The 25,015-nt window shown below is 41.0% G+C and overlaps 2 protein-coding genes across 7 annotated transcripts in view; both read right to left on the bottom strand.

Annotated features, from left to right (window-relative positions):
• Positions 1 to 13,267, bottom strand: part of cers3a (ceramide synthase 3a) — a 54,158-nt gene extending 40,891 nt beyond the window's left edge. The window contains exon 1 of one of the 2 annotated variants that reach the window (XM_039772719.1): positions 13,018 to 13,267. The gene's annotated coding sequence lies outside the window, so the exon portion shown is untranslated. The remainder of the gene's footprint in view (positions 1 to 13,017) is intronic. The other variant, XM_039772718.1, reaches the window with a different exon arrangement.
• A 51-nt stretch (positions 13,268 to 13,318) lies between these two features.
• Positions 13,319 to 25,015, bottom strand: part of lins1 (lines homolog 1) — a 31,734-nt gene continuing 20,037 nt past the window's right edge. For 4 of the 5 annotated variants that reach the window (XM_039772716.1, XM_039772714.1, XM_039772713.1 and 1 more), the window contains exon 7: positions 22,751 to 24,924. In XM_039772716.1, the coding sequence (XP_039628650.1) occupies positions 24,132 to 24,924 (793 nt within the window). In that variant the 3' untranslated portion in view covers positions 22,751 to 24,131. Of the gene's footprint in view, positions 13,343 to 13,905; positions 13,969 to 22,750; positions 24,925 to 25,015 lie in introns of those variants that run through there. The other variant, XR_005635971.1, reaches the window with a different exon arrangement.

Here is a 25,015-nt window from a genome sequence, read left to right as displayed (position 1 = left end):
CCAGGTCTGGCCAATTAGATGGATAGAGAGCATCCTTACAGTATGGCCATAACACCTCGACTGGCCCCCCTCAATCTACTCTGTGGCTCTGCTGAATCATGAGCTCCTCACCTCATCATGGAGGGTCAGCCAAGCCAGTCTAATGAAGAAGAAACCCTCATGTCTGCCTCCTGTGCTGCCCGTCACATTTGTTCAGTCATTACCCACTGATCATTTATGTCTACTTTGTTTTCTTGTATGTTTAAACAAATTTGGTTTTATGGGTACTACCGTAATTCGTTATTTAGTAATTTGTAAAATGTATTACTGCAATTCACCCGAGAACTTGCCAGTGTTCTCTGCGCCTGCACTGAGTGAAGAGGTCCATGCAAAAACAAGACATTTACATTTCTTACATTTCAGACAGAATTGGTTGCATGTCATGTCACTTTCTAACCTGCTTAATCCAGACCAGGGTTTTTTTAGGTGGGGGGGGATTGGGTGGCACGTTGAAGCCTATCCAAACTAGCTTAGGGCGCAAGGGCAGGAACAAACCCTGGGACAGAGCGCCAGTCCACTGTAGGGCAAACATTCACAACCACACATACCCAGAGCCCAAAACACACACACACACTAGAGTCAATCTAGAGATACCAATTGACTGAACCGGCATGTATTTGGACAGTAGGAGGAAACTACAGCACCCATGGGGAGAACACGTACACGCCACTTGGGGAGGATGAGGGACATGAACCCTGGTCTCCTTACGGATAGGCAGCAGTGCTACCCGTGTGCCTCCATGATGCCCCAAATTGTTATGTTTCTTTGGGGTGACTTCCTCACTGGATCTGAACCCACAGCCTCAAGGTTTGAAGTCCTAAGTCTGAAGCCCTAACTATTGCTGAATATTATCCTACACTATTTTGAGTCACATTATAAGAACATTAGAAGTTTGACCAACGAGAGGGGACTATTCAGTCCATCAAGCCCGTTTGTTTAGCTAATAGCTAAGCTGTCCAAATATCTCATAAGACTTATCAAAGGTTCTCAAGGTTTCTGCTTCAACTACGTGTCTCACTAGTTTATTCCATGATCCCACAACTCTCTGCATAAGGAAGTGCTTCCTGCACTTCCCTTAATCTCGAGTGGTGTACAGTACACGATTCACCCTTAAGCTGAAAGAATATTTCTAGATCTACTTTATCAATGCCTTTGAGGATTTTAAAAGACTTGAATTTGACTAAATAGGTTTAAATTCTCTGGGTCCGTCACAGTAGTACATGTCATGAAAGTCCTGAGATGCATTTTGTTGTTCTCCTCTACACGGCTTCAAGTGCTGCTTTGTCTTTTTGTACTGTGGTGACCAGAGCTGCACATGCAGGACTCCTGATGTTTTCTCACGAGTGCATCATATAGTTTGAGCAAAACGTCCCTTGGCTTAAATTCAACCGTTTTTATGAAATAGTCTAAATTAGCTTAGATTACATTACATTAGGAGATGCTATTATAATACTACCTGTGTAAGCCCGTACTGTAAAAAGCACGGGGCCCTAGAAACTATTGAAATCGTCGGAAGAAAAACTGAAATGTAAAAGATATCAGGTAATTGAAAGGAACTACTTTGGGCGTCTCTCGCCTAGGAGGTTTCATTTTGCAGACATGCTCGCCTCACCGGTGCATTAGCAGCTAAGCTCTTGACTCTTTCTTCGGAGGTTTCGTTTTGCCAACATGCTCGCCTCACTTGTGTATTAGCGGTGGGAGGAAAAGTAAAAGGTACACCATTTTGCCAATGTGCTCGCCTCGCTTCTGTATTAGAAGCTAAGCTCTTGACTCTTTCTTCGGAGGTTTCGTTTGGCCAACGTGCTGGCCTCACTTGTGTATCCTTGGAGGTGAAGTCCTTACCCCGACTGCAGCTCTCACTTCTGGGCCGTACAGACAGACACAGACACACACACACAATCATTTCCATGCATAGACGTTTATATATAAGATTATTCATCCCTTCCCTTTTCTGCACCTGCTTGTTTAATTCAGGGTCACAGATAGCATGTGTCACTTTCCAAGCAGGCCCTAGGTTAGCACAGGACAGCACACACTCATCAATACATCCACACTCACTCCCACCAGTCCTATTTGGAGTGAAAATCAACTTTCTGGAGGTCTGAGGCTACCGTTTTTATCTTCTTTATTTGAAAGAAAGGCACAATGCCCACCCACACATTCTCTAACCCACCTATCCAGTTAAAGAGGGCAGAACTGGGCACACATTTAAATACCTGAGAGAAGAGGAGCAGGGCTCACCTATTAACAGCCGTTGAAGAGAGTCAGTCATAAGAAGTTAATGTTGATGCAAGACTCACACAAGTGTTTGCTCAACTAGAATAAAAAGTTAGTTTACATACCTACAAAGATCATGAAAAGTTATGCTTTTCGAATATTAGAAAAACGTGATGAGATGAGGCCATTCTGCCCAATTAGCCTTCCATCCTACTCACCGATCAAATTAACATCAAGTCAAGATTTGAAGGTCCTGCTCTCCACCACACTACTTTGTCATCCATTCTATAATATCTGTGGTTCTTTGGGTGAAGAGAAACTTTCTAACCTTGGTGAGAAAACTGCCTCTTAGTTTTGCAACCGGGTTCTAATCCCTTCCATAAATTTGTGTCCCCTCTTATTCTCCGGTCACTTAAACTGAAGTGGTTCAGCAGCCCCTCCAATCTCTCCTCACAGCTGAGACTTCTCAAGTCCTGAATTGTGTAGTGCAGGAGTCGCCAACTCCAGTCCTGGAGGACCACCGTGGCTGCAGGTTTTCATTCTAATCCTTTTCTTAATTAGTGACCTGTTTCTTGCTGCTAATTCACTTATTTTGAACTAATTTTAATTGACTTGCACTTGAAGACTCTGACCCCTTAATTAGCAGCCAAACAATAATGAGATACCAAATGAGCCAAAACAACTGGTGTCCATCACACAATATCTGAAAATAAAGAAAGATGAAGGTCTCAGGAATGCTGATCTGCTCATGTCCACAAAACATTTTAACATTAAAGAGAAAATCAACAACTTCGGAAATGTCTGCTAATGCACCACGAAAGCGGCAACAAGCCACAGAATTAAAGAAAGGATTTAATTAACAACAACAATCGACTCCTAATTAAGCAGCTGGCTGGAGTGAAATTGGTGGGAGTTTGAGGCCCTGACTTAGATGGTCTTCTGTTGGCTCACTCACTTCACAGCTATTCAAGGAAAGAAATGAAGCAATTCAGAGGTACGATGAAGAAATTCAGGGGAACAAATTTTTAAAAGAGAAGTCAATTAAAGTAAATTTACAAGATGTTAATTAGCAGCACAAACAGAGCACTCATTTAATAAAGGGTTAGAATGAAAACCTACACCCACGGTGGTCCTCCAGGACCGGAGTTGGCGACCCCTGGCCTAGTGACTTCCTGGCTTTTTTTTTGGTAAGATGGAGACCAAATTAGCCAACAGTACTCTATACAAGACCTCAGTACTGTGTTTTAAAATTGTTGTGAGGTACAACCTAACATCATATTAGCTTTCTTGATCACTTCTGCACACTTGGCGCCTATAGGCTGTAAGAAAAGACCAAAACATTCTGCAGTTCTCTGCAAATGTCCACTTAATGCTGCTCTTGTACTGCAACACATCTAAAAGGAAATTGGACATCTTTATGCTTGCCCACTTAAACCAAAAACCTCGGATACCTCAAACCAACACGTTGAAGGAATTTTGACACTCAGAGCAACACCCTTCCATTGTCTATGTAAACTAACTTTCTATTCTGCTTATGAAAACACCTACCATATATACTCGCGTTTAAGTTCTCCAGCATATAAATCGGGACTTGAGTTTACTGTATAATTTCCGGTATTTTAGAATGTTGGTCGTAAAAATGTTGAATGCAGAAAACTTACGCTATTGGTCCAAGAGATTAGGATATACTAACGCCCACCTGAGAGCGTAACCACGGAGCACACAGCCTTTTTACTTCTATGTATTGTGCCTATGTGACAACACAGTAATATCTGAACTGTTCTGAAAAGACGTTTGCACTGTTTTTTTGTCTCTCACACCATCATACACCCTAATCGGAAGAGCATCCCTTATCTACGATGGAGCATTCGATCAGAAGAAAATATGAAGCTGGTTTTAAATTAAACATCATCTTAAGTGGTGAAAGAAATTGGTAACTGCGCTGCTGCAGCAAAATTTGATGTGTCCGAGAAACTGATGCAAGAATGGAGGAGGCAAGAAGTGTTGCATTTCTGAACAGGCATATAAGTCGGAGTCTGATACACGAGAATATACACTCACCTAAAGGATTATTAGGACCACCATACTAATGCAGTGTTTAACCCCCTTTCACCTTCAGAACTGCCTTAATTCTACGTGGCATTGATTCAACAAGGTGCTGAAAGCATTCTTTAGAAATGTTGGCCCATATTGATAGGATAGCATCTTGCAGTTGATGGAGATTTGTGGGATGCACATCCAGGGCACGAAGCTCCCGTTCCACCACATCCCAAAGATGCTCTATTGGGTTGAGATCTGGTGACTGTGGGGGCCATTTTAGTACAGTGAACTCATTGTCATGTTCAAGAAACCAATTTGAAATGCTTCGAGCTTTGTGACATGGTGCATTATCCTGCTGGAAGTAGCCATCAGAGGATGGGTACATGGTGGTCATGAAGGGATGGACATGGTCAGAAACAATGCTCAGGTAGCCCGTGGCATTTAAACGATGCCCATTTGGCACTAAGGGGCCTAAAGTGTGCCAAGAAAACATCCCCCACACCATTACACCACCACCAGCCTGCATAGTGGTAACAAGGCATGATGGATCCATGTTCTCATTCTGTTTACGCCAAATTCTGACTCTACCATTTGAACGTCTCAACAGAAATCGAGACTCATCTGACCAGGTAACATTTTCCCAGTCTTCAACTGTCCAATTTTGGTGAGCTCGTGCAAATTGTAGCCTCTTTTTCCTATTTGTAGTGGAGATGAGTGATACCCGGTGGGGTCTTCTGCTGTTGTAGCCCATCCGCCTCAAGGTTGTGCGTGTTGTGGCTTCACAAATGCTTTGCTGCATACCTCGGTTGTAACGAGTGGTTATTTCAGTCAAAGTTGCTCTTCTATCAGCTTGAATCAGTCGGCCCATTCTCCTCTGACCTCTAGCATCAACAAGGCATTTTCGCCCACAGGACTGCCGCATACTGGGTGTTTTTCCCTTTTCACACCATTCTTTGTAAACCCTAGAAATGGTTGTGCGTGGAAATCCCAGTAACTGAGCAGATTGTGAAATACTCAGACCAGCCCGTCTGGCACCAACAACCATGCCACGCTCAAAATTGCTTACATCACCTTTCTTTGCCATTCTGACATTCAGTTTGGAGTTCAGGAGATTGTCTTGACCAGGACCACACCCCTAAATGCATTGAAGCAAGTGCCATGTGATTGGTTGATTAGATAATTGCATTAATGAGAAATTGAACAGGTGTTCCTAATAATCCTTTAGGTGAATGTATATGGTACGTCAATTTGACAAGACCATGAATTTTTTTTTTTTTTAGGATTTGGTCACCGTTTAGGACTTTTCAGTCCAAAAAAAACAGAGTATAGGTACTAAGGGATACCAAATCGGGGGCAAAGAGTGGACAATCAATGATTGCTCACCCAAGAAGTACAGTGCACATAATGAAGCTGTGAGGAGTTTGAAACGTAGCTGTTTTGGTCCACACAAACCGAACAGAATGATCTCACCGACGCCACGTGTCGTGATTAACATACCACATGACAGAATGGAAAAAAATTAAAAGAAAATGAGATTGCGGCTGAACTCAATGTACCTGGAAAGCCTTTGCATGGCCACCATCTCCTTTAAGTAGCTCTTTATTGGCTGTCCGGAGCTACTTAAGGTGCAATACTTAGAAAAGGAGAAAATGCACCCTTTGGCATCATCTGCGATTCCTAGATGTGTAATCAGACATCCTCAGGAGACGAGATCAGCAACTGCGGTCTTTAAGTTTGACATCACCACTGACTAGAAGTCATGTAAGGCAACACCAGCTTTACACAAAGTAGCCAAGTCCATGTCCTTCCCAGCTCTCTTTACGCCTCCTGACAACTACAAGCCATCAGCTATGGAAGGATGGAGAGCAGCAGCGTTAGACCCAACAACCGGAAAGGAATGAAACCGGGCAAAGTAGAGCAGATGATGCCTCTTCAATGTGCTCTAATTATAGAACTGACTGTCAGCGAACTTGCTTCTTAATCCTAAACAAGTGAAAGCAGTTCGTTTCTAAGCATTTTGTTTGTAGAGATCTGTCAACTACTGGTACAAGCAAATAAAAAAAAAAAAAAACCCACACAACAAGATCAACGTCACCAAAACAAAAGACGCAGGTCTCCAACGCTCTGACCTGTTCACAGGCGGCCTTCCCAAAGTGAATAGCAAACATTAAGGTTTGGTCTTTGTGTTGCTAGGAAAAGGTCAGATCTGCCCTCTTCCATAGAATGGCAAAAGAGTTCAAAAAACATATACTGTACACTCATCGGCAGCTTTATTAGGTACACCTGCTCAACTGTCTGTTAACGTGAATATCTAATGAGCCAATCACGTGGCAGCAGCTCAATGCATTTCAGCCTGTAGACATTGTCAAGACGACCTGCTGGAGTTCAAACCAAGCATCAGAATGGGGAGGAAAGGTGGGTGAAGTGACTTTGAACATGGTGTGGTTGTTGGTGCCAGATGGGCTGGTCGGAGTATTTCACAAACTGCTGATCTTCACTCACAACCATCTCTAGGGTTTACAGAGAAAGGTCCGAAAAAGGGAAAATATCCAGCGAGCAAAGGGTTCTCTGGCAAAAACTGCCTCGTTGATGCCAGAGTTCACAGTAGAATGGCCAAGCTGGTTTGAGCTGATAGAAAGGCCACAGTAACTCAGTTAAGCTCTGGTTATAACGGAGGTGGGCAGAAGAGCATCTTTGAACACACAACACTTCAAACCTTGAAGTAGGTGGGCTACAGCAGCAGGATACCACACTGGGTGCCACTCCTGTCAGCTAAGAACAGGCAACTGAGGCTACAATTCACACGGGCTCACCAAAATCGGACAACAGAAGATTGGAAAAATGTCACCTTGTCTGATGAGTCTTGATTTCTGCTGTGACCTTTGGATGGTAGAGTCAGAATGTGGCATCAACAACATGAAAGCAGGGATCCATCCTGCCTTGTATCAACAGTTCGGGATGGTGCTGAAATTTTGTGGTGGGTATTTTCTTGGCACACTTTTGGCCCCTTAGTACCCACTGAGCATTGTTTAAATGCCACAGCCTACCCGAGTATTGTTGCTGACCATGTCTACCCATCCTTTTATAACCACAGTGTGCCCATCTTCTGATGGCTCCTTCCAGCAGGATAACACGCCATGTCACAAAGCTCAAATCATCTCCGACTGGTTTCTTGAAAATGACAAGGAGTTCACCGCACTCGAATGGCCTCCACAGTCACCAGATCTCAATCCAACAAAGCACCTTTGGGATGTGGTGGAACGGGAGGTTCACATCATGGGATGTGTAGCCGACAGATCTGCAGCAACCGCATGATGCTCTCAGGTCAATATTGAGTAAAATACCCAAGGAATGTTTCTAGAACCTTGGATTAATCTATGCCATGATGAATTACAGTAATTTTGAAGGCAAAAGGGGGTCCAACCCGGTAATTGCAAGGTGTACCTCATAAAGTGGCCAGAACGTGTATAGGCACTCAGGTTCAGATTGGTAGTGTCGACTTTGTCAACTTGTGATATTTTACTTAAAGCCATCCGTATATCTACAGCGAAATCAGCCAAACTTAAACACAATAGAGAACAGAAAAGAATTTCATTTCTAATTTGTGACATTTTAGCGGACCTTTATAAGGCTTTATTAGGGGTTCAAATCTCACTGGATTGTGCACCATTCTCATCATGTGTCTGCCTGGGTGCTTTCCAGGATCTTCAATACTCTCACACACCCTAAAAAAAAAACAACAACACACAGTTTGATCGGCGACTCCATATTGTCCTAACGTGCATCAGTGGGTGCAGCAATGTGCCTCAAAATGAACCAGCTTGAAACCCGGGGTCAGACCACGTCTTGAACCCAATTCTTTTACAATCGGCCAGGGGGTCTGTTAAAAGGCAGTCCTGGAGGGCAATAGTGGCTGTGATGTTTGTCTTAATTAGAAACCAGTCCTTGTTAATAACCAATCCGGTTTAATTTGAAGGCTTGTTGTAACTAAGATTATTAATATATGTTAAATTATTCACAAAGTCATACTATGTCTGGAACTGAAAATTTAAGATATATAAAATGACTGTTCTCATATGTACCAGCGATTCTTATATATCCTAGAATTTTCTTTTTATCCCTTTCCAAGAATTTCACCCAAGTGATTTGTGCCTGAAATGGATGAGCAATTCTCTGTCCTTCACTTTTTTCCTTTCAACATTTTATTAAACCAAATGGTTTTACGCTGAACACGCACGGTAAACAGAAACAAGTTAGAAGGTGCACTGCTGCTTCCTAGTTATCGATGTCTTATTGCTAATAAGAAGCATTAAGGTATGGATGAACACTGCTGTTTAATTCTAAATTAAGCTGAAACTTAACAAGCGACACAAATAGAATAAAGCATAAAAATTGTGCTCGAGCAATACGTGCTTCAACAGCAATAAGTGACCTCTTGCTTATAAATTGAGTTTTTTTTAGGGGGTTGAAGCCTGCAGCTACAATGGCCCTCCAGAACTGACTTTGCTGACCCCTACAATGGACTCTCCGTCCATGATACGGGCAATAATTACGCAAGTCGAGAAAAATGAATATGGTATTAATTTGTCAATTATAATATTTGAGAGCATATACCTATGGTATATAATGCTGTCTGCATCTACCTGTTAATAATACCAGGACTTTCATAAGTTCTTCTGCACTAAACAGTACAAATCGTATCGGTCATTTGCTTGCAACAGCTAAATGAAACTCCTATATACTTTCACAATTCATTTCACAAAACGCCTTTCATATCTGCAATACCTTGGTTATATTGTGACATTCATATCTATCATATTCTTCTTCCTCTTTTGCCACTTCTCTGTGGTGTCCATGTGCTTGATCAGCCTTCGCCACACAGTTTGTTCCTCCATCTCCTCCTCTTCAGTCAGGCCCTCTTTCTTCAGATCTTTTTACTTTATCCATTCACTTTCTCTTCCTCTGGACTTCCAGTCCCATCATTCTTTTGCCCACATGTTCATAATCCGTTCCTCATCACACCTATCTTACCTGGATCTTAATAGACAACTCTCCCACTTTTGTTGTACCACTGATTGTCTCATTTCTTATTCTGCCCTTTTTTTTTTTGTAACTCCATATGTCCATCTCAACATCCTCATTTCTATCACCTCCATGTTCTTCTCTTGTGCTCCCTTGACTGCCCAGTTCCACATGGCATTGCTGGTCTTCAAAACCTGACCTTTAACCTTCGTCTTAATTCTTCAATCACACAAAACACCCGATACCTTCTTCCAATGGTTCCATCCACGCTACACTCTGTGGATTCTCTCGGTCTCTAATTCTCCATCTTGGGCTACCACTGATCCTAGACATTGAAACGTCTCCACTGTTTTCAAAAGCTCTCCCTGCAGGCTAAGTTCTCAATCCTGACCATCATCAACCCCCATATTCAGTCTTCTTCCTATTATTCTCCACTCCTCTATCTTCCAAAGCTGTTCTCCATTCTTCCAGCTTCCTCTCCACTACCTCTTTTCTGGTGCCACACAACACAATGTCACGCACAAAAAGCCAGCACCACATGGATTGGTCTATTATTCCTTGACTCAACAAATCTGTCACCAGAAATTAGATCCCTGGTGAAGGCCTCCTCAAACTGCGAGCTGCTTTGAGCCCGAGTCCTCACTCCCTCATGCGTATCCTGGAAAATCCTCACACACTTCTCTGGTCCTCTCGTGCAACTCCAGACCTTTTGATGCGGTTCTCTTCTCATAAGCCTTCTCCAAATCTGTTAACGCCATGTGAATGAGAAAGACCACTCCCCGCTGCTCTCGGCCCACGGCCTCTCTCAAGGATATTCATAAATACATTGGTACCGCAAGCGAACTCTGGTACTTGGCGCGATGAGAGAAGTCAAAAAATCAACCGGACAGTTCAAGCAAATTACAGAAAACAACCAGATCTAAATCCGTTAAGTAATTCTCTTGTGGAAAGCAGACAGACGTACAGACAGAATGCGCTTGGACCAAGAAATTTTAAAAACCATTTTTTAGCGAGCACCTATGGGCCAAGGGTAACCTACATTCCAAATTTCAAGTCCCAAGTTATCATGGTTCGGGAGATTTTGTGATGAGTGAGTCAGTGGTATTTGTCTTTTATATCTATATATCTATATCTATCTATGTATATCTATATAGAAGACTTAGCAATATTTCTATTTTTGATACAGATTTAAATGCTTAACTCTCTTTTATTGATTTAATTCTATTTTGCCCTCTTTCTCTCTGCAGTCGGCTCCCTTCGTTGTATCTTAACAACAACAATTAAAAACGAGCAGAGCAGAACAGACCACCAGGAAAACCACACTGAATCATGAAAGGCTGCAAATACTTCAGCATCAGACCCACTAATTTGTAAATAATGGAGTAATTAAACACGATCAAGATGAAAAATACTGTTAAACAGGAAAAGAAAAATACATTATGCCCATATAACTGCTTAGTACATTTTAACTCTTTCCTTTGTCCAAAAGGAGGGGTTGACGGTTGTTATCAACTCTAAAGTCGCCATTATGTTCTAGTTGGACTCTCTTTACTAGAAGGAAAGTTAGCTTCATTGGTTTGTCCGAGATTCCCTGCACTCGCGTGAGTAGCAAGGGAGCAAACAGCAGCAAAAATGGCATCGACATCTGGTGAGAGATCGAAGCGAGTGTGTAAAGCAAAACACTCTATGGACGACATTTTGTATATTATCGCTGAATTGGACTCTGATTTTGATACAAGTGATTGAAAATGGATGTGAGGTACCAACATGAGCTGATTGTGGTGTTGAACTGGTTGGTTTAGCAGAAGCACCAACAGCAACGTTCACCCTGGCGGTGGTGAGGATGTGTGTGTGTCCACCACTTACAATGACAAGGGGTACAAACCAGATTTTGATACACTGCAAAACGCTACCGCCCCCATCACACAAAGACAGCCTGGTAGCCAGCCTGTCGCTCATTCCCGGTGAACTGGCTGCCACGGCACACAGCGACCAGTGTTTTATGTTGATTTCAGTGTGAAACCCTTGGTTTGTGTACTTTTAAGAAAACTTTTTTTGTTTTTTTTTAGAAAAAATATTCAGCCCTCAAAGAGTTAATAAAAATTTTCTTACCAAACTTAGTTTTCAAATTTCTATATTGTACCCAAAACGGGGAATCTGGGAAATAACAGTTCACTTAAATTAGCCCAGGAGCCCAAAATAAAACAGAAGCTGGCTGGAACAAAACCCTGCAGCAACAGGTGGTCCCCCAGGACAGAGTTGGAGAACCCCTGATCTACAGCAGATCTCCAGGACATTGAGCTATTCGGATTCATTTTTTTTTTTTTGTTACGGAGAACTACAGGCATCTCCCCATGGTTTTATTCCTCATTATTGGGCGGACACCCGTCTCCAAGGAGACTTACAACAACTGAGACATACTATTGGTTACATTTCTTTTGGATTTTGGAACAGCACAGGCAGGTGAAGGGACTTGCTCGTGGTCACATAGTATTAGTAGCAGGATTTGAACCCCCAGCCTCAGGGTTTGAAGTCCAAAGCCCAACGACTTAACCATTGTGCCACGCTGCCTGCCCCCTTTATTATCTAAAAGCTTCCTTTAGTATGAATCGGTTCTTGAATGATTTAAGCGCTGACTGAACAGGTGTAAAATACAAATCCTGCACAGCAGCCACTATCCCCATCTATCTGTCTATCATACACATTCTTCCATTTTTCAATCCAGGGTTGGTAGCTGGAGCCTTTCCCAGAATCACTGGGCACAAAGCAGGAATAAACTCCGGTACCAGTACTCCACAGGGTGAACACATTTAAAAATGAAGCACACTTTCGGGCCAATTTGGAAACAGCCATTCGTCTAAATTGCATGTCCCTGGACTCGGAAGACACCCTAACTCAATGAAGGGAGCACTCGGAGGCCAAACCCCAGTCTACTTGTTCAGTAGCAGGGTGGGGTGGTGAAACAATGCGTCTTCTTATTCTATTATTTAACAACTGCACTGTAAAAAGTTACACATTTAAGTGCCTCGAGCATGGGAAAGGTGCTATATAAATAAAATGTATTATTATTATTTTTAAACTTAAAAAGGATTTCAACAAAAAAATTCAAAACCCGATAACTGCAATCTTCCAAGAGGATATGGAAAATGACTTCCTATTTGTTTAAGGACATGCGTAAAATCAAAGCAGTCTACAATCGATCCTTGGAAAGAAACAAACAAAAATAAAAAAAAAATGTTGGCACTGGCCTAAAGGAAGTATTCTCACAAAATGGTTGTGTCAATCTCGGGTCTAAAGTGAAATCGGCAGAGGTGTATTGCAGAGCATCAACTTGGATTTAACACTCTTAAGTAAAACATTTTAAAAGTAATTGTTCATATGCTTCACCCCAAAATCAGGTATTTCTAAAATTAACATTTTCTGGGGAAAACAGATTAGGATAGAGGAGTTAAGCCAGGAATTATAATGGAACATAGCAAAGGATATTTCTGACACCTGCTACTAGTAGAGAAACAACGCTAAATGATAATAAAAAAGTTGAAGACAGCTTAGTAACGACAGAACTGAGATTCAGATTTACTTAAAGTTCTCAGATGAACTGCATTTAACTAAATAATCAAATATTAGTAAGCAGCATGGTAAAGGAATACCTGACAGCCATAAAAGTAAAACATAAATAAATAAATCAAACTGACATACCTGTCTTTTGCGGAGATACTCTGAAACGCCTGGTCAGAAGAGACAGCAGTGCTTGCGTTCTCACAGCCAAATGACTCAGTGACGCGCAGCGGCAGCAGGAAAAAAAAAATGAAATAAAAATCACCAAAGCCCAAGTTGTCACACAGGTTTTGTTGGAATCACCGAGGAGTCACACCCTGCCAAGTTGCACTTCATGTTTAATAGCTTTCAAGCACCGGTGACGCTTGGCTCTTAAATGACACCGTTCACCTTGGGGGTTGAAAGCGCTTCAGAAGGATTCGAGTGTGCTGGGGCTGTCCATGAAATCGCCTTGGCCAGCTCTACTCTGTAGGGAAGGAAAACTCTGTTTTAGACGTCTGCTCGCTCAAATCTCTTTATGGGGTGAAATCTTTTGATTTTGAGGTGGGGAAAAAAAAAAAAAAAAATAACCTTTAAACCTGTACAAATAACAAGAGAATGGAGCCTTGTCTGTTATATGCACGGAGTTGGGGTTAATATTCTTGCTCCTTTTAGATTCAGTCACACAGTAAAATACTCAACTCTCATTAAAATGTATTAATCTTTACATGAAATTAAATATTTTGACTTAAAAAAAATACCTTTTTTTAAAAAAAAAAAACAAAAAAAAAACAGTCTTGGCGATTACTGAAAAAAAAAAAGTATTTTGTTAAGATTAGATTCATTTTCATCTTCATTTTTCAATTTATATATAAAAATACCGCAACAGAAATTTTTTTTCTTCCTTAGTTTGATCCGTTTATCTATCTATGTATAATCCGATTTATCCACTGCAGGCAGCAAATTACGCAGCCTTTCCCAGTAGCACTGGGCACAAGACAGACGACAACTCGGAATAGAATGCCATTTCATTATATGGCACACACTCACATGGAGCCAGCTTAGAGTCACAAATCAATCCATCCTTGGGATACGGGAGCAAAACTCGAGTACCTGAAGAGGAAAGGGGGGAGAAAAGAAAAAAAAAAGTCAAGTATGATTGAGGAGAATCCGTGCACTACAGACACCAGGCAGCTAAAGGATTCAAACTCTGCATGCTAGAGCTACAAGGATCCAGCACAAAGAACTATACAGCCATACCACCCTAGACAATAAAGTTCAGTTAATACATAGGTTGTATATAACCGTGGTGGTATTTACCCACCTTAACAAAAGGAAAAGTTTGTGGGTCCATCCAGGTTGTATGTATCTTTCATTCCAAAAGATGGTGCATCACAAAAATTTCATAAAATGCATTGCATTTGTCATTCCAACAGATGGCGCATCACAAACATTAACACGGATTTCACAAATCCAACACCAAATGGCATATAACAGACGTATGCATTACATGGTGCACTGCAAACGTTAATCGGCCAAAACAGGAAATGGCCAGTTTCACTGTAAATTGACCAGCCAATGTCCGATCTTTTCCTTGCTTTCGGGATTTGGCCAGCCAGTTGGCAAAATAGCATAGGGCGATCGGCCAAAGTCAAAAGTAAAAAAGGAATGAGCAGCGATTTGTTGCACACTTAGTAGTGCACTTGCATCGAGCGTAGCCTTGGTGGCTCTTGTTCAGAAAGCGGACGCCACTTGGTTGTTTCACAATAATTACAATTAGGTTTATAAGTAGGTTTCACATTTCTGTTATCATTTTAGCCCTAAAACAGTGACTTAACATCAGGGATCTATTTTATTGACCTTAAGGTTAGTTTTTGGGTGAGTTGAAGGCCGTCTCAAGTGGCGTCTGCTTTCTGAACAAGACCCGAGGACAGTCTTACATCAGCACATCAAATTTTGGCCAGGGAGTTCTTGGCACTTCGCGAAATGGCAAATTCACCCACAGGACTGCCGCATACTGGATGTTTTTCCCTTTTCAAACCATTCTTTGTAAACCCTAGAAATGGTTGTGCGTGAAAATCCCAGTAACTGAGCAGATTGTGAAATACTCAGACCGGCCCGTCTGGCACCAACAACCATGCCACGCTCAAAATTGCTTAAATCACCTTTCTTTGCCATTCTGACATTCAGTTTGGAGTTCAGGAGATTGTCTTGACCAGGACCACACCCCTAAATGCATTGCAGCAACTGCCATGTGATTGGTTGATTAGATAATTGCATTAATAAGAAATTGAACAGGTGTTCCTAATACTCCTTTAGGTGAGAGATAGAGATAGAGATAGTACAGGCCAAAAGTTTGGACACACCTCCTCATTCAATGTGTTTTCTTGATTTTCATGACCATTTACATTGGTAGATTCTCACTGAAGGCATCAAAACTATGAACACACACATGTGGAGTTATGTACTTAACAAAAAAAGGTGAAATAACTGAAAACATGTTTTATATTCTAGTTTCTTCAAAATAGCCACCAGCAGTTGTGTTGCACAGAAGTCAGGTTAGTTGGACGATCATTTATTTTTCAACAGGACAATGGCACCAAACACACCTCCAGGCTGTGTAAGGGCTATCTGACCAAGAAGGAGAGTGATGGAGTGCTGGAAATGGTCATGAAAATAAAGAAAACACATTGAATGAGGAGGTGTGTCCAAATTTTTGGCCTGTACTGTACACACACACACACACACACACAAACGAACACAAGTAGTGTTACCTGACTTCACCCAGGAAACTTCAGAAGGCAATTGACCTTAATTATAGTGCCAACAGTTATTCGGGTGTATCAGACATATTATGCAACTAATTAAGTACTTTTCTGCACACAATATTTGTAGTATATTTTACCAAGAACCAATGTTATGGGCAGGCAGTTTGGTGTAGTGGTTAAAGCTTTGAACTTCAGAGCCTGAGGTTGTGGATTCAAACCGTACTATTAACTCTGAGAGGCCATAAACAAGTCACTTCACTGCCTGCACTCCATTTGGAGAAAACCCAAAGAAATGCAGTCAGTCAGACACCAGATAAATAATAAGCAACAATATTATTAGGTCATCAGAGCCACATACTACTAAGCAAGCTATATACAACTGCGCATGAGTAAAACATTTCTGCATTTGACCAACTCCCACTTTTGCTGCTGATTTGGCTTTTGTTGCTGGTTATTGCAAAATATAACTTTACAGGAAAATTAAATTTAACGGGGCAATCATTAGGAATAATGTGAAACTTAAGTATATGCTATCTGATTACACAGTGGCTTCACTCACTGAGTGCAAGGGAAAAAAATAAAATGTGGTATATAAAATTATTAAAAACAGTAAAACATTAACATTTAAGAAGTAAAGATGCATTGAGCAGTACTGGAGTGCTTTCGGGTAAAGTACATTTTAAAAGGCGCTGTAACACAACAGGTAAGTAGCACTAACAGCAGCTTAAATGTATTTGGATCATCTCTCGGTAGCAGATCCCTTGTGAAAGGCGCCACACGACCGCTGTGGTATAGAAATTACATTTTCTATGCGGTCCTGCAAATTTCTGCCTGACATCATTGCACTACGTGCCTGTGATTTAAGAGAAAAATTATTCTGAGAAATGTGGACGCTGTCCTTCCGTGCTTAACGGGCAGAAGGTCCAAACAATTCCCAAGTCCAAAACTTAACATGAAGAGGTCGGTACATCTTCGATGTAAACCCTCCATCTTCTTAAAAGAATTCATCACAAAAGCAACTTTGAATGGCTTTTAGTGACCTGAACTCACCTTAAGGGACAGTAAGTAGTCATGCAGTGCAATTTACAAAGAGAGCTTTGCTTCGATGGCGCCGATTACTCTCATTCGCAAAGATTTCCACTCTCCCAGGAGTTGATGGGGCACTCAAAGTGTCACAAACAGTGCGAGAAGAGGACGCCGCCTGAAACTGCGAAGCTCTCGACCCAGCGGAGCAGCCCGACATTCCACGCCTCCGTGTGTCCACTTTGTTCTCACGACCCCTCGCCACTGAAGGCGGTGTAGTCTTCACATTATATATAGCTCGGCGCAGTTAAAAAGTAGAAAGACACAAAGCTGTTTTCCTCATCTCTTCTACTATCAAGTACTGCCAATTAAAAAAAAAGTTATAATGTGGCAGTTTCCGCGACAGTCACGTGAACGAATAAATAAAAATTCTCTGTCAGAACGCGCCTGGCGGCGGGGCGGCTCAGCATTGGAGTCCAGAGAGGAGGGCTGGGAGAGGGCAACGCGGGGCGCACGTCTATGGGATAGATCGGCGTGTTTGTTTACTTCTCTTCAATATCAGTAAAATAACACTCACACAAATAATAACAATTCGTAAAGACGACATAAAAATGGCGTCCACAAACAAAGTAATTAGTTCCTGTATTATATGTTCTGTGGTCGTAAGTAATTTCCGTTTCAAACATGAAAAGAATTTTATATATATAGATTATTATTAGATGTTTAGGATTTTCCCTTATTTACATTTTACACACACACAGGGGGAGTCCAAATTACATTAACACTAATTGTACTGCTATGTATGTACTTGTATACAATTTTTGCGGACAATTTATGCACCACATAACCGGTTGAGACATTCCTGTAAATCATCTTGTACATATGAAGTATGTTTTGTGAATAAATTGTTTCTGCCTTTCAAATGTTAACAGAATTTTGACTCAACATTTATATACATACACACCCAGTTAAAAGTTTGGGCACAAGGCTTGAAATGAGTGAATTTTGATTTATTATTCACATATAGTTACAAAACCCCATTTTCAGCAGCCATTCTTTAAGTGCCCTAATGGTCAAGTTCTTCTCTTATCCTTAGCCATGTGTGAATGCTAATCAGCTATAAGAATAGAGTAACAGCCATAAGCCACACTTGTAACGTCTTGGCTGTATTTTTAAATCAATACAATGGCCAGACTTGACGGGTAGTGCACAGATATACAGCATATGAATGGATCCACCGGATTTAACGCATCACCCGTAGTCAATATCTGATGGTAACGCACAACTTACAAGCATGGACTTTATTATAAGAAGATTAAACTTTTCCAACACTACCCTTCCAGCTCAATGGGCAGGTAAAGGAAGTCTGTACAAATGAGAATTAAGAGAACATTCAACAACTTTGGCAAAGGAGCAGCCTTGACAGGAAGCCAATTTTATAAACTAATTCGTTTAAAGTTGACACAGCTGAAGCGCTAAGGCTGCCAATTGAAAATGAAGTACCGAGTGATCTCCCCCAACATTTGAGTATTACAGGAGCAGCGTCTGTCCACTGTTAAGGATTACAGAGGGTCGCAATGCCGGGTGGGTCATCCCAGTTCCTGCATATGAAGGCAGTCTGAACGGCTCGCTATTCATGTAAACAAAATGGCACGTCTAACAGTCACAGTTGCTTGGGCACCGAGTGAAGAAAAACAAAGGAAAAAAAAAAAAGCGCTTTGCCAGGGGGCAAAACACTATCAGCTAAGCCATCAAAGAATTTAATGGGCCATTTAATTAAATGGCAGCTCCAGTGAATTTTAAGTCAGCTTTCTGTTAATTATTTCTGAGAGTTCGGCATTTTTACCAGTTAACAATATAATACATTGGATTTTTTTTTTTTTTAAATCACAAACAGCAGAAGGCATTTTCAATATCAAAGACCTAAACCGTTCACATGTTAAATTTTGAAGTTTGTAAAGGCAGCGTATGAATATATGTATATGGACATCTAAATCCTGGTCCAATTCTATCCATAGGGCTGCACGGGGGCGCAGTCATTAGCACTGATGTTTCCTAAATAGAGAAGATGCATGCAGGATTATGCTGGTCACGGTCTATACAATTTGTCAATTCTCCAATTTTCCTCCCATATCCCAAAGACATGCTTGTTAGGATGACTGACAACTTCTTAACTGGCTCTGCGTGAGTGTGTGGTACCTGTGATGGAGTGGTGCCCTGCCCAGCACTGGTATCTCCTGGACCTGTTGGTGCCTCTCATAACCCTAAACTGGATTATGTACGTCTGACAGTGTAACATCAGCATTATCTCACAAACATGGCACTGATGCATTCAGCTCTATAAACGGTAAGGCATTTCTGCATATGCTCTTATGGCTAACTGGAGACTTTAAATTGACACCACATGAAGGAGTAGCAGTGCGCCTTGTGATGGAATTGTGGCCCATTAGGGTTTGGATTGTGTCCCGCATCCAATGCGGATGTGCTAGGCTTCAAATATACAAAACAAAAACGGTAAAAGAAAAAATAGATGGAATGAAGATATTAAAAAAAAAAAAAATTGCATTCTGCAATACAACTTACAGCAGACAGTTTTATTCTAACTTACTAAAGATGTAATGCGCCATATCGAATATTGTGTAGAGTAAGCTGGGCCTAGAAATGGAAGTGAATTCTATATGAAAAAGGAAATCACTTTAAAGACACACACTCATATAAAGAGAAGTGCTCCGTCAAATTCACAGGTAATAAAAACTGCTCTAAACATTTCATCAGGAACCCACACCTGCATTTCTTATACTTTTTATCATTGATAAAACTAAAGGCCCGATTGAAAACAAAGCAGGGTTTCCCCATTTGCAGATTTATACAGCTCAAGTATGAGCACAATGAACGGTCACCTCCACAATTATTGGCACACGAGAAAAAGAGAAGGAATAAGGGCTATAAAGAAAATTACCATTTCATGAACCAATTACCTTAATCATGAACAAAAAAATGAGAAATCCAACCTTTAACTGATGTAAATTTATTCTGAGAAGAATAATCCCTGATCAAGAAATAATTACTTTTTAACAAAAGCATATGTGCCACAATTACTGGTAGCGCAAGAAATTCTAATGAACAAAATGTAACTGGAGCTTTTTTTATAAAAAATTTACACCACAGGTCAAACGTTTTAGAACATTTAGGTTTTTCCAGTTTTTTTTCAAATGTAATCAATTGAAATGCAATGAATGACCTAAAATTGTGAAAAGGTAAGCAGTTAACCGCTAGAGGTTTCAATTTAAAAAGTTTAAGTTAGCAAAAACTGGAAAAAAAAAAAAGGAAATTTCAGAAAATTACAAATGGGCCTTCTGCAAGGAACAGCCAATAGGTTACAAACCTACAGATGTTCAGCAGCAATTCAAGGAAATGAAGCCCTACAAGTTGCACAGGTGTCCCCACTTCTGTTGATTCATTAAGAACCTTCTGTGTGGCTTACAGCAGAGTTGAAGCTGACCGTGTCACTACACCTTCCTACTGGGACAATATTTCAGTGATAATGGCAAGAAAACAATAATTAACAAATGGAGTGAGAAGAAAGATTATTATAGTATTACCCTTAGAAGTGCAGTCCTTGCATTTAGAGAAATTGAAGAGAGAAAAAAAAAAAAGAAAAAGTGTCTTGAGTCCAGTGGTGTTCTACACAATCCAAAGGCCATTAGAAACTGGATGAAACTCTGACAGGAAGAGATCTGACAGAGCCAGAGTCACAAGCCAATCAGGAGACAAGTTTCTGAGGGTCACCACCTTGTGCGATTACAGGCACCTCAGAGCACAACAAGGCAGGTCGACAAAAGCAAAATGTCAGTATGTACCGTGAAGAGACTTTGTGCTGCAGGTTTGACAGGGCGAGTGGCAGGAAGAGAGCCATTCTTTAAAGGACACTAGAGGGCCTTGAAATAGCGGCTGTGGACCACTGCAGAGTTGAAGAAAGTCCGATGAATCCAAATTTGAAATCTTCAGTTCATCACGCAGGGTTGTTTGTACATACGCCATCAAGTTGGTGACAGGATGGTTCAACTGTCAAACATGGAGGAGGAGGAGGAGGAGATGTGATGGTCTGGGATTCTTTTGCTGGAGGCCGAGATGGTGACTTGCATTCTGAATCAAAATGGCTACCACAGTTTGGCTGTTATATCAGCAAAAGGTGGCCACTTTGATAAATCAAACAATTTTAATTACATTTTGTACACTTAATGATTCATTGATTTATTTTTATTTGCCTTTGTTAATTTGTTCTATGCCTTGATTTCATGAAACATTAAGACATTAAACTAAGTGCATTTCCATATAAAGAGGTGTTCTAAAGTATTTGACCAGTAGTGTACATCTTTCTTTAACTTGATCAGACTGTATGGGAACTTCTAAGTAATAACTCAGAACTTCCTGCATCACTTGGGAGTAAAATTGAGGTGTCCCAGAGGCCAAATTCCCTTAAACATCCATCGACATGGGAAAGCTAAGAGACACGTGCAATTTAAATGAGGAAAAAAGTGTGCTTACCTTCAGAAGTCAGAAAATGGGTACCAATAAATAGCTACTCACCTGAACATTTCCATCTCTAAACAGTTGGGGTGGATTGAATTAAAATGTTCACATTACAATACAATACAGTTTATTTTTGTATAGCCCAAAATCACACAAGATGTGCCGCAATGGCTTTAACAGGCCCTGCTTCTTGACAGCCCCCCAGCCTTGACTCTCTGAGAAGACAAGGAAAAAATCCCAAAAAAAACCTTGTAGGGAAAAATGGAAGAAACCTTGGGAAAGGCAGTTCAAAGAGAGACCCCTTTTCAGATAGGATGGGCGTGCAGTGGGTGTCAATACAATACGATACACAAACCCTTAATACAGCATAATAATAAAGATTTTAGAAGTATGGAGCAGAATTTAACAGTAGATGATATCACATAATAAGATTTGGATATTTTTAAATTCAACTGGGACTGTTATCAACATGCCTGGAAGATGACCCAAGCTTATTTTGCCCCACGTGCAGTGAGCAGGATGGTAAGAGAGATAATTATTTTTACAAATTATAGAATAATACATAATAATTACATAACACAATAATGCATAATTACAGAACAAAGTGGCATCTTAGGGTCACCAAGTCTCCAAAACTACTATCAGATGTCACCTCCATGCACAAATTACATGGAAGGCATGACAGGAAAAAGCCTTTCCTGTCGTTTAATCAGAAACATAAGCAAGCAGCTCGAGTTTACTGGAATTTTGATAGAACCATATACTACAGTCAGGTGGGTGTGGTGTAAAATGAAGAACTATACCAAAAAGAACCTGATCACCACTGCCAAGTACGGTGGATGTTCTTCCTCCAAAAAGTCCTGGGAATCTTGTTAGGTAGGACACATGGCATCATGGACTTCATGAAATACCAGGAGATTTTAAACTTAAACCTGGCTATCTCTGCCAAGAAACTAAAATGGGGCTGTTGTTCCATCTTCCAATGAGTCAATGATCAAAAAATAACGTCTAAATCAACACGAACATGGCTCGAGGAACACAAAATCAAGCCGTCTCATCCCTAGTAGGTTCAGAGTGGTAGCACTAAGGCTGGGGATCTGCACTGGCAATCAGAAGGTTGCCGGTTCAAATCCTGTAAATGCCAGAAGTGACTTTACTCCATTGGGCCATTGAGCAACGCCCTTAACCTGCAATTGCTCCATCCTGGGTATGACGTTAATCTGCATCCAACCATGCATGTAGGCCTTAAAACCTGCAGGGAATAACCAGGGGGTTGGTGGTAGAATTGGCTACTCCAGTCACCATTAAAAACCTCACATTGTGGTGCTGAGGGGTCACCCGTTGCATGGCTGCACTCGGGTCCTAATCTGGGATCCTGAATTGATTTGTCATGTGGCGAGTGCGGCCATGCGCTGCATCAGTGCCTGCCCCTAACCTCTATGTCTCTCTCTGTCCCCGGACCTTAAACCTTACTGAAAACCTGTGGGACGAGTAGAGTGTAAACAAGAGAAGTCCCTCGGACCCTGGATGCTTTGAAGAGATTTGGTTGAGAAGAATGTTCTCAATTTCCTGGCTCAATACTCACCAACTGGATGAGTCGTTATAGAAGGTAATTTTTTTGGCAAATGGAGGGGTTTCAATAAGCAGGGTATGTAGGATTTTTTTGGGGGAATCTAATGAGGAATTATTTTTTACTCAAAATAACTTTAGTTAACCCCTTATAGATGATTGTCGGAAAATCGCTTCAAACCGCTTCCAGCCTGAATGCAGCCAAGGTGACGTATGTATCCCGCCAATGCCAGTCGATGTGTATTCGACACGTACCAAGGATGGTATTAGAAGCACTGGTCACCCAATCTAGCAGTCATAGTGGAAACTACATCCACCTGATGGAAGTGAAGTGTTGGTGTGGCCGTGCACGTGGATTTTGGCTGCTAATTTCTAGAAATTGTTCAAATTTGAGGAAAGTTGTGCTAAGATAAAAATATGTGCCAGCTTACCGTTTGCTAGTGTGCTCTATTCAAATGAACAAGCGCCCCTTAATTTATCATCTGCTTGACAGCAAAAAAACAAATTTCATTTTTTATATAACTGTAAATAAATTTAAGCAACAAGGGGTTAAAGGTTGAATTTATCTCATTGTTTTCAGTGTAAGATTAAAGTAATTTATGAAAAGGTGATGATTTTACTTTTTTTTTTTTTTATATAAACCTTTATACTCATCTTTCCCAAGTGTGTTAATACTTGTGGAGGGGACTGCATGTTCATCCATTCAGGTGAACAATATATTTTACTTTTATATTTTACTATAAGCCTAACAGTTATAAAGACACCAGTAGTGCTGTTGCTGGGGTTCCTGCCTCGTAGTTCCAGGAGACCTGCTTTGAATTGTGGGCCTGGTAGTTCTGACTTACCTGTCAAAATACTATACAAATTTTCGGAATAGGAGATAGAACTTTAGCAGCATGAGACAATCCACGCAAATACATGGAGAATGTGCAAAACACTACCTGGATAAGTACATGAAACCAGACCTATACATGGGAAGCAGCTTTATAGTAAGCACTGCCAAATCTCTTTACATCCACAAAATAAATGAATAAAAACAGAAAAACAAACTACCTTTACTTCTATGTACCCAATGTTCCAGCTCCAATGCTTGGCTAAAGCTGAATGAATGGAGAACAGTCCAACTGAAGTGGGTCACACATGAACCGAACCGTTTCAAGTAAAAAGGTTACTTGCAGGGCTGCGACTGCAGGACTTTACTCCTATGTGGCCTCTAAACCAGCACTCAAAAGGTCCCTGCAAAGACAATTTACTTCCATAATATTAATGGAACAGAGTCACTCCAAGAATGTTTCAATTGGAAAAAGTGCAGAGAGTAGAACAACTTTTACATTCCTTAATATCCGTTACCTGTTGAATATCTTAGGTACCACCCTGTGCAATTTACGATTCACTCTTACTCTGAATTAGGCCAGTTAGTGTCTCAATTTGCAACAGCAGTTTTAGGAGTGCACTTGGGTTATAGGGAAAGAGATTTTTTCTCTGTAGTCTTAGTATAGCTTCTCTGAGCTCTACTAGACACCGGACGGATTTGCAGAAAGTATTTTTCTGATTTGCACAACTATGAGACATTTTCACCTCACTCGAGGAGGAGGGCAGACATTCCCTTTGACCAGATTCTTCCACTAGCTGACATGTTGTCTTGTTGTCGTTTCCTTGATTGTGTCGTTCAGCGCTCGCTAAACACTCAAAATCTAAATCAGACTCATCGGAGCTTTCATAGTCAACCAGAGAACCAGTCAAGGGTTTTATATTTTCACAACTTGGATATTCATGACTGCTAGATTTCTTAGGACTTAGATGTTCAAAAGATTTCGCTCCAGAGAAGCTTTGGTTTAAAGGAAATGCTGTTTCATGCTGCTGCGGTCGCTTAAGCTGGAATCCCAAGTTAATAGGACTCGAAGCTGCTTTCTTATCATGACAAGAAATCAAAGGCAAAGTGTTACTGTATTTCTCACATGGTACGTTATCACAGAAACTACAAGTGTTATAAAATTCTTGACATTCTCCTTGGAGTAGCTTTAAATACATGATGAAGTACTCCAAAAAGCACGTCTCGGCGGAAATCAAGAAGTCGAGGAGAACAGCGTGATCAAACGAGACGGCCCTCAGGAAAAGGACAAAGAGGCAGTGTGGGTTGCAGCCATAATCATGATTAGGGTGACTGTCGTTTACTCTGCAAAAAAAAAAAATTTAGCACACACACACACACACACACACACACACACAAAACGCACACACAACTTGACATTTTACCGTTACTCAAA

This window comes from Polypterus senegalus, chromosome 12 (genome assembly GCF_016835505.1).
Source record: "Polypterus senegalus isolate Bchr_013 chromosome 12, ASM1683550v1, whole genome shotgun sequence".
NCBI lineage: Eukaryota > Metazoa > Chordata > Cladistia > Polypteriformes > Polypteridae > Polypterus > Polypterus senegalus.
The sequence above is the reverse complement of the archived record's forward strand: the minus strand, read 5'-3'. Positions and strand labels throughout refer to the sequence as shown.